Source organism: Microchirus variegatus, assembly GCF_963457635.1.
Source record: "Microchirus variegatus genome assembly, chromosome: 20".
NCBI lineage: Eukaryota > Metazoa > Chordata > Actinopteri > Pleuronectiformes > Soleidae > Microchirus > Microchirus variegatus.
The window spans coordinates 13,068,731-13,079,566 of record NC_139821.1 but is presented as its reverse complement, the minus strand read 5'-3'; the positions used below and the strand labels follow the sequence as shown (position 1 = coordinate 13,079,566).

Genomic DNA, 10,836 nt, shown 5'->3' with positions numbered 1-10,836 from the left:
ATAGATATATGAATGAGTAGCTATTCACATAGGGTATGGTTTACACATGAATGGATTAAACCACAACATGAGTTAATAACCTTGTTTCCCCCCCCCCCATCATCACAAAATGAAAATACAATTGACTTTCTGCTGTTTGTCTTAATGCAGCCACCTCAATAAAGACGAGCAGTCACTTGAAGCCAGGCTGAATGAGTCTTTTCAGAGGCGGAATCAATTCAAAGCAAAAGTTGTTGCTGAGGGAGACTTTAGTAGGGGGGGGAGCTGGGGGTGAGGGGTCAAACTTTGCTGATGGATCCCACCCTTCCCCCAAGTTAAGGGTCTCGACCTGCTGCCTCTGTTAAGTGAAGAGCGTCAAGAGAAACGTTTTGAGCAATAGACGGGAACCGGATGTTTGATCTTGCCTTCAAAATAAAAGCACGAATGGGGGAAGTGGGTGCACAAAGAAAATGCTGAAGAAAAACTTAATGTATAATAATAGTTAAGTATAAGATGTTGCCATACAGTCAAAACACTACAACTTGCTAATCTTTGACCCTTATTTATAGCAATATATGTAATTAATGTGATATTTGATATTATTTGACTACAAGAAATGCCCCCAAATCACCAACTGCACACATCAACGTGGTATCTACAAGGAGGGAAATTTTGTATGAAAACGGAAACTTTAATCATAGCTTAAATCAAATGTAATAGTTCCTTATTGTGCCAACATGCATCCTCTATGGCAGTGACTACAACTATCAATCTCACTATGAACCATGCCATGTAATAACCTCTAAATTGACTAAAATGTATTGAAAACTGCAATATAGCAATACTAGTAGTCACAATGTTAAAAATAAAGCACATGTATTGCAGCCTATGGCAGCCCATGAACACGTAGAAGAGAATTGAGCTTCTAATTGGTAGGGTCGTTGGTTCAAATCCCTGGAAAGGTCAAGGGCTGGGGAGCCCAACCACTACTGCTTCCTGGATGCATATAATGTGCATCTCACTGTTTGTGTGTGTGTTCACTACCGATGTGTAAAAAGCATGGGTCAAATCACAAATTAGTGATTTGTGCAAATAAAACGAATTAATAAAAAGATATGGTATGGGTTGCAGGACCATTATTTGCTCGCCAGAGGGCGTAGTTCCCCCCCACGCCTGCTCGTCCTGCACCGGACTTTTATTTTCTAAACCGTACCGGAAGTGCGTACCCCATTGCTCCTGCTCCCGAGTTGTTATTAAAAAAGAAATCGGGTTTTCTGTGTCATGACTGCAGCCCCGAGTTGCGTTTCTAAAACTCGAGAATGCGGCGCTACAGTCGTGCACTCATGTTGTGCACGGCGTTTGCCGTCTTTTCCGGCTTCTACGTTTACAGTAAACTCCTGAACTCGGCGGACGCGTCGCTCGGAGGGAACCGCGGACCGAAGAGGACTTTCGTTCCGGCCGGAGCCAGCCGAGGGGCCGCGGACAAAACGGGGCCCAAAAACATTCGCTGGTACAACAGGTAAATCTGGATATTCAGGTCTGGAGTGAGTGAGACAGAGATTAGAGAGTCGTGAGGTAAACTGTAACTGTAAGGGAGTTCAAGTAAGTTAGCTGTTGGTTGGTGGTGCGAGGAAACGTGTATTTTACGTGTATGGCAACCCGTTTTAACATTTAATATCCGTAATTTGAGTCTTCCTTTTCAAAAAAAGTATTTCAAATGATGTCACTCTTTCCCATTCATGTGTATGGGGTTTCTCATTACACATACACCTTTATTTCAGTGTTAGGCATCCATAATGTAGATGTGGATATCCGCAGCTATGTAATTCAATTCTGACTCCCAGTAATTTAGTCAGAATTAAGTTAGAAATATCTCAGATTGGAATTATGGATATTCAAAATTCCAATATCTTTTCTTGAAATCCATTAACTTTGTGTTAAAGTATGCTGCTCACGAGGAGACGGACATAAACACTGGTATAAACTGTTTTTCAGAGGTTATAACATGTATATAGCACAATTTTACGTGATTAAACAGATTATTAATGGGGTACAAACTGAAAATCAAGCAAAAGCAGAATGAATACTTAATGAACGATGGTATTTATGTTATAATTTATACCACCGTGTCACAGCGGACTCTTTAATGGAAAAGTTACTAAAGGCAGACAATAAAGCAAAGTTTAAGAGTCTAAAAGTCAGTATTACGAGTTTATTATACTCAGGACTCCGATTACATTGGACTTTGATGTCCTGCATCTCCTTTCGGATCTGTGTGACACTTCATCTACATCTTCCCTCTCAGGTACATCATGCGTCAGCGTGGTCAGGTGGAGGCTGCTGGTGCTGGTGGAGGTGGCAGCGTGCCGAGTGGTCCCGAGCCGCCCATGCACCTGGCCGTGGTGGCTTGCGGCGACCGGCTTCAGGAGACCCTCGTCATGATCAAGTCCGCCGTGCTCTTCAGCGTCAAACGCCTCGACGTGCACATCTTTGCTGAAGATCAGCTGCACGCCAGCTTCATTGAGGCCGTGAGTATGAGAAGTTTGCCATCTTTGGGGTCCAAATGTGTAAGAATTAGTTGCATCTAATGGTGAGTTGAGGCACCTTTTGTCAACGTATTCTCCATCAAAACTGATCTGCATATCGATTACTCCTAGTGCAAATTACTCCAAGTTTGTCTCTTTATTATTATTATATATCCCTTGTAGGAAATAAACGTGCTGTTTTTGTTTCAGTTGGAGTCGTGGCCTGCCTTTATTCGCTCGCGCTTCAAGTACACGGTCTACCCCATCAGCTTCCCCAGTGAGAACGCGGCCGAGTGGAAGAAACTCTTCAAACCCTGTGCTTCTCAAAGACTCTTTTTACCTGTGAGTAGTCGATTAATCCGTCTATTACTTTCTCGATTAAATCGAGTAATTGTTTGCTCCATAAAATGGATTAAAATGTTGATCGGTGTTTGTCAAACCTGGAAATGATGACGTTTTTGAACGTCTTGTTTTGTCCACGAACCATAATTATTCAGTTTGAATGATTTCTTTGGTATGTGGAGCACAGAAATGAAGAGAATATTCACATTTAAGAAGCTAAAACAGTCTTAAAACTGATTAAAAGTAGTTAAAAAGTAGTATAACATGAAACCTATTGAGCCTCCATTTTGCATAATCTTCATTTAAGTTTTTGGATGTTTGCATGGTTTCACATAAAATGGAGATTAGTCACTGTCTTTTTCTCTCTTCAATCAACGCAGCTAATCCTAAAGGACGTCGATTCGATCGTTTACGTGGACTCAGACATCCTGTTCCTGCAGCCCGTCGACCGCCTGTGGGCGTTCCTGTCTCGGTTTAATTCCTCTCAGCTGGCGGCGATGGCCCCTGAGCACGAGGAGCCCCGCATCGCCTGGTACAACCGCTTCGCCCGCCACCCCTTCTACGGCAGGACGGGCGTCAACTCGGGGGTCATGCTCATGAACATGACACGGATGAGGAGCGTGTTCTTTAAGGTCAGTTGAGACACAAAACCACTGTAGAGAGAGTTGATGTGTTTGTTACTGTACCGCCATTAATGGCCACAAGATGGCCTCCTTCTGCTGCAGTTGATAAGAAGTCAGCCGAACAGTTCTCCTCATGAACACTACCATCAACCACATTGTAAACAAAGTTTTATAAGACGATTAACATAAACGTGTGTTTACAGAATGACATGACGTCTGTGGGGCTGCGTTGGGAGGAGCTGCTGATGCCGTTACTCCAGAAATACAAACTCAACATAACCTGGGGGGACCAAGACCTTCTCAATATCATTTTCCACCACAACCCAGGTATCTGTATCACGTATTCTTCATTCAACATTTAAAAAAAAAAAAAAAAGGAGAAACTACAATAGATTTTCAATGATTAATTTTGTCGCGTTGTTTCGTTTGCCGTCGTCAGAGACGTTGCTGGAGTTTCCGTGCCGCTGGAATTACCGTCCGGATCACTGCATCTACGGCAGCAACTGCGCCTCAGCGGAGGAGGATGGCGTTTACGTACTGCACGGAAACAGAGGGGTTTACCACGACCACAAGCAGCCTGCCTTCAGAGCCGTTTACGAGGCCATACAAAAGGTGGGTGTGCTCTGTGGCGTTTGTGTTAGCCCACAGTTCCCCACAAACCCTAATAGGCCTCTTCATAGGTCTTCATTTCCCTCCTGTACATTCTATAACGTATACAGTGTATAGGCAGATATAATTAACTGCAGTTCATCTCAGGTCACGGGTTTGTCCACACTTAAAAACTATTATTAGAGACAAAAATGAAGACATTATATGATGAAATGTACAGCGTGTCTGTATAAACTTAATGACCACAGATGTCAATTACCTATAATATTAACTGGAGGAATTAAAAGTCAGGTTTTACTGTCGGCCGCCGTGAATTTACGCCCCTCAGAAAGGCTTTGACCCTGACTTTCGTGTTTTAACAACCCCCGCAGCAGTTAAAACACGGGCGACGTTGATGGGTGGAAAATGAAAGAGCAAAAGGGAAGTTTAATCGTACGATCCATCATAAGTAGAGGACGTGACTTTTTAAACTATGATTCTACCTTTGCCTTACAAGTTACGCGTCGGCGACGCTTCAAGAGCAGCAAATGGAAGAAACTTCTTTTTCCGCAGGTTAAATTGGATATGTCGAGCCTTTTCAAAGCGTCCCAGCTTTAATTCTGTGCAACATCTGATGGAAGTCGATCTTTTATGACCTCTGTGCCCTCCTCCGTGGCCCCATTTCTTTACCCTCCAAGATGAGATTTTGGATTGGTGCCGACCCCGGAAAGAACTAATGTGCCGGGTGACATCGGATGGTCTCGCATGCGGAAAGACACAAATCTCAATCCACTGGCAGACGATTGGGAGTGAGCGCTAATTTCCCCCGCGAGGATCTTTATGTGTTGTTTACCAGCAGTGTAATGATATCGACGGCAGGAGTGGCATTTGCTTAATGAAGCCATCAACGCTCACTGTCTCATTGCTTTCCTATTAACAAACTATTGAGCATAGATCACGGCGATGGCTGATCCATACCGCATCCATTGGCCTGCACTTTAGATTGGTTTTATTTGCCATGATCGATTACAGCAGTCAGGGCATGTGCCCGTACTGAATAGGCTGGCACAAAGACCTTTAAATCCCTTTGCTGTAGCAACAGCATGCATACAAACACACAGTTTATATGCATTTATTCTTTCATACATGTGTGATTAAGTCTGGTTTGCCTGTAGGAGAGTGGTGTAAAGATTGATTTCTGTGTGTTTAATCTCACTGGCCAGACGACCATTTCATCGGTTTGAGCTTGTTCATCTGCAGCAGAACCTCAGGCTATTCTGTGGAGTTTAATGGTGTGAATACCTAACAACACAACACAGCACTGCACTGCATTGGCAGCTCAGGAAAATAGTGGAGGCTCAGAAATCAAATGAGAGAATTCATACACTGAAGTTCAAATATCTGAAAAGTCTGTTTTGTGCCATTTGAATTAACATTTCCCAAGAACCCAAACAAGAATAAACAAGGTCACACATGCTAAAATCTGAAGCTTCTGAAGAGCTGTGTCCGCTCTGTCAGTCTGGCAAAAGTGTGACTGCTGCCTGGAAATCACTTTTATACTGAGGCAGGTGTGTGCAGTCAGGTGACCAATCAGGTGAGGCCGCTCGAGCACAGCAGGTGTTTGGACTTGTCTTGATGGTTTGAGCACAGGTGTTGCTGAAAGTGTTAATCGTGAGTAAGCCACCACTGTTTCAGTCAACACACACAATAACTCAACTAAAACAATGTTTAAATAACAATGTAAACATGTTTCTTTGAAGCAGGAAGTGTGTTTTGTTCTCCCTGCTAGTTTTTAAGTATTTTAATCAGTTATCCTGAATTATTTTGAGTGTGTCCACGCAACATTAAACAGTTTAGTCTGTTTTCTCATGTTTACAAGATTGTATTGCTCAACTTATCTTAAGTTAACACCAACTCACTGTAAATAGTGAAAATATCATACATTTAACTGATATATAACTGTTATACTTTATCAAAAATAACCCATGTACCCAGAGCAAGACAACACAACAAACGCATTGTATTCAAGTGATTTTAAACACATTTTTTGATTGAAGATCAGTCTAGCTTTCCTCGCAAACTCAATTAATCTCATATTCCATTCCAGTAGTGGATGAGTCCTCACCAAGAAATCTCCCTTCATTGGTGTTACCTTGTATTCTTTGAGCTCTTGCCTTGTTCATGTGTTGGTACATGTTGGCCAGTATTTGGCTAAAACAAGACTGTACCACCAATTGGACTGGAAAGTGTTTTGGCCGTGTGTAACCACTGTAGCCCAGAATTGTCCACGGAAATGGGCAGGTGATGAAATTTATACCACGTGGTACGCTAAAGCCCAATTTATACTCCTGCATAAAGTGCTCTGCGTAGGTTGCTCACTGTAGCCAAAAGCACAACAACCTTGCGTAGTGACCCCTACTGATCGGGCAGGAAATTGCAGCGCGTATCCGTCCACGACGCAGAAGTATGAAGGCTCGAGGGGTCTCCGTGGTTCAGCAGTCGGATAACGCATTACGCAGTCGGAGAGGTATAATGTGACCTTTAGTCATGTTATCAGTTTGCTTCATCTGTGACAAAAACTATTCAGTAAGCAAAACATTTGTTATTTCTCTTTGAGAGTAGAGTTTTTAGACTTAAACCTGGCCCATACTAGAGCATAAATGGCCAGATTTCGGTCCCGATCGACGAAACGGCGATTGAGCGTGAGCAATAACCAATGAGAGCGAGGTAATTGGGAAACGGATGTTCCGTACTTTTGTTGAGAACCATAACTAGCCAAGGTGATTCCATGCTAGTCAGCCTCCATATCTGTTTATATGTCTTCTGAAAATCCCTGGAATCTTCTCCGCCTGGAGTCATTTGCTCAAAAGCCAAGTGGTAAATCTTGTCTGGATCGTTTAGCCTGTGCTTTCTCGGGATTTAAAAGTTGAAAATCGGTTAGGAAGTTTGTTGCGTTTGTGGTCGCCCACGTTTGTAAAATTAGATTTGAAAATCCTCTTGTGTGGGGCAGGCTTTAGACTTCGACTTTATTATTGTCATTCGGGCACAACAGGACGAAATCATGTTTTAGTGGCTCCGAATTTGCGCATAATTAATCGTTAAGCTACTGTTGTTTATGACAAAGTACTAGCTTTTAGCATAAGGTAACTTCTGTTGCACCTACTAAAGCGGGTGACTAATAAACCGTCGCCATTGTTCTTTATCCTCGCCACAAAGAAAACAGGAGAAAACTCCTCCCCTGTCTTGTCTGCCTGTCCGTCTCAATCAGACCACGGCGGTCTGTCCATTATTAGGCATCCCCTCCCTCTGCTACAAAACATGGAGCCCAGGAAGCGGCAGTTAAATTTTTACAGCCGATGGTACATTTAGAGTCAGAGTCTGCACACCAACAGCGCCCCATCAGCCACACAAAATCAATACGGCAACTGTAAATGCAACTTTATGACTGGCGGGGGCGTGTGTGTGTGGGTGTGTGTTTGTGCTCATAAAAACACTCTCTTTGTGACCCAATATCAAGGACCAAACCACAAGCAAATGAGCTGGCATAAAAAAATGATAATTCCCCTTTGATTTCCTCGGAGCATTGTAAAGGCTCCTTCATTACTGGGAAGACATGAAATTTTCTCCTGTAATCCCCGGTTATCGGACGATAAGCCTATAGCATAAAAACGACTCCAGCAACAAACGCGGACCACTTTTTTTTAATGTTTCACCCGGGCTGAGTGATCAGATCAGATTCAGGGGTGGGCTTCATCCAAGTTCAGAGTGCCGTGTGGATTTAGTTTTTTTAATTTATCCAAGGAAGGAAATCTTCCGAGGTCAAACACTGAGCTGAGCAGCACTTACTCGCTTACTCGCTGAGGGAATCTGAGAGATGTCTGTAGGGGTGGGGGAGTTTTGACAGTTACTGTAGTTTGTAGACTTCAGCTGTTCATTTACAGGAATAAGATTACTGCCACTCTTAAAGGGGACATCATGTATTATACCCTATTTCTCCAAGTTAAACTAGTTCCCTGGTGTCCTAATGAACATGTCTGTGACATGCTTTGGTCAAAATACCATAAGCATGAAGCACCACAGCAGTTCAATCACTCTGCCAAAACAGCCCTGTTCAGAACGCTCTGTTTAGTTGTATCTCTTTAGGTCCAAAACAAAAAAAAAAAGTAAAACGAAACATAAGGGACAGGAAATGACATCAGCCACAGAGGCTACTGGGAGCTAACAGCAGTTAGCATTTGGAAAAGTGATCATTTGCCGACTCTAGCAGGCACATTGCTGTCATATATAACATGTATCCACTGGACAGATAAATCCTCTGAGGCTGGAAGTTTGTGTAGAACTCTGTGCTGCACTGTGGAGCCAAGAATAGAATGCGCAGACTTCCGGGTTTTTACGGACAAAGCGGAGCTCCGCGAGACAACAATTCCAGGAATTTGGCGCATTCTGACGTCCCAGTGAGCGCGGAAGTCAACATAGCGTATTTTATCTCCTGCACTTAGACTGAGGAGGACCACAAAAACATGAGCGAGTCGTCTTTTTTCACACTTTGCTGACTGATAGGTCCTCCAGAGTCCCAAATATAAGGATTTAAATGATTAAAAAGTTGATTTTTGCATAAAATGGGACCTTTAAGTCACTACTACTCACTACTACACTATTTGTCCCCGCTTTTTATACCTGGAATCATGAAACCAAAACATCTTCCTTGTGCTTTTTTGGCTGACATTTATCGTCCAACTCATTAAGACCAAAATAAGACACACGACCCAAAATGACAAAGGAGAAGTGTGCCTGAATATCGAATTAAGACCCTTTTCCATGGCACTCCAACATGTCCTTGGTGTGTTATCCTGAGACCAGGTGTGCCAAATTGGAGTGATTGGACTTGATTGCACAGACACACACACACACACACACCTGTGTTCAGAAGGTCACACTGAACGTCAAAGAAACTCTTCACACTAAACCGCGACGTAATACAGATTAAAAGGCAAGACTAAAAACTGTTGTCGTCGTCAGCTGTCGCAGTAAAGCGTGACACAATCAGGGCTCTTTTCACAAGAGCTGACCAAACTCTGAACAAACAGGCAACAATAGGCTTTGGTCAAGGAGGTGACCAAGAACTGTGAGCGGTAAAAGAGAGGTTTAAATGTTCTTTTGCAGGGAGGGACAATGTTTCCGAGCAAAACACTTTAATCAATCAAACCTTTTGTAACTGCACATAAAAGGCTCATGACGGCACCGCTTCTCTTGGTGTCTGTCACCAGTTCCTCGTGAAAAAATAACTAATAACGAAGCATTTATCACATAAAACTAAGCTTAAATGTCCATTGTTAGGGTGTATAATGGTTTTATGGTCTTTTATATGTGCTTTAGGCAAGGGCTTTGCTTTATAGAGGCCCTAAGAATGTGCATTTTTGCATTTTGAGGCAGAAGAACGCGACACAGAAAAGTCGTGCATTTGTTGTAGTCTGCACCTTCAGGACCAGAGGAAGAAGGATAGGTTTCATTTATGGATTCAAAACAATCGACTGTGATATTAATTCACTAATGTACGTTTATAGTTGCACGTGCGCTCTTCAACCGCAGCCGCTCCGCTATCTGAAAACGCCTCTCGTCGAATCTAACCACTGATTTAATAATCATGTCTTTCTAGTTCTCCTTCGGTACTGACCCAGTGACTTCTCTGTTGGATCCTCTGGAAGAGGAACTGTTGAAGACGACGCACACTTACTGTGGCAAATCCCACGCACTCTTCACAAAGAAACTGGCGCACAGCCTGGCAAACGCCAACAGGAACGCTCCCGGCGGACGGTGACAGAACGGAATTCAAACGTCGATTTGGACAGATGCCACGTTTAGGCAGCACTGAGATAAGGGACGATTCTTATTGATTTCTCAGTTTTTTGATTTTTGTGACTTTTAGTCATTACACTGAAAAAACGCGGACATACCTCTTTCACAGTGGAAGTGTGGACTCTCAATGTCAATATAAGTGTGCAAGTGTACACATCTTTTGCAATATTTAAAATGTGGTTCTTGTTGTGAAACTGCACATTGAATTGGTGACAGTTGGAGCGAACCTAATACGTTGCTCTGGATAAGAGCGTGATGTAAATACCTGAAAGCTACTGTAAATGTAGCGCGAGCGACTACTGAATCTTCTTTCGCGGCCTTTGGCGACTGAGTGCAGAGATCTGTATTCAGAAGAGGATCTCTCAACTTTCCATATTGGAGAATTTATTAAACCTTTTTTTAATTTTTTTTAAACAAAAAGGGAACCATATCAGAACTGTTAAAAGGTTTTTTTTTTTGCTGGACCTGTTTTTTTTATTTCTTTAAGGGACGCACTGGACCACTTTTGTAGCCTCCCAAAAAACCACTTTGTAGAGGAAAGTGGAATGAGTAGCAAAAAAGACGGTTTTCTTGTGGTACAATGCAAATTTTTTGCAGTCTCTCTTTTTTTACGATTGTGATTCTGCATAGTTTTTTTTTTATTTGTTTGAGGCTTTTTCTTATGTTTGAAAAAGGATGCGTCGCGCCACCGAGGCGATAATAGTTCTTAAAGTAATCTATAACAGGCCGCATAGCTGGAATACATTAGCATACGAGATGCTTTTGAACATATGAATAAGCTACGAAATAAGTTCCCTCTTGATGCCAAAGTCTTTGTTTTATTACTGTAATTATGGAGGGGGTTTCTTTTGCACCCGCTGAATGTATTTTGAACACTTAAGGGATTGAAATGTTGTGAATGTTACGACTGTCAGTGGTGTGGG

General features: G+C 42.6%; 1 protein-coding gene across 1 annotated transcript; it reads left to right on the top strand.

Moving 5' to 3' along the window:
• Positions 1-1,298: 1,298 nt before the first annotated feature.
• Positions 1,299-9,875, top strand: LOC310941706 (glucoside xylosyltransferase 1-like; the record flags this gene model as incomplete). Its single annotated transcript, XM_083906918.1, has 7 exons — positions 1,299-1,498; positions 2,285-2,507; positions 2,715-2,846; positions 3,227-3,478; positions 3,673-3,796; positions 3,909-4,081; positions 9,714-9,875. The coding sequence occupies 7 exons, from the start codon at positions 1,299-1,301 to the stop codon at positions 9,873-9,875; spliced, it is 1,266 nt and encodes a 421-aa protein (XP_083763044.1).
• Positions 9,876-10,836: the final 961 nt, after the last annotated feature.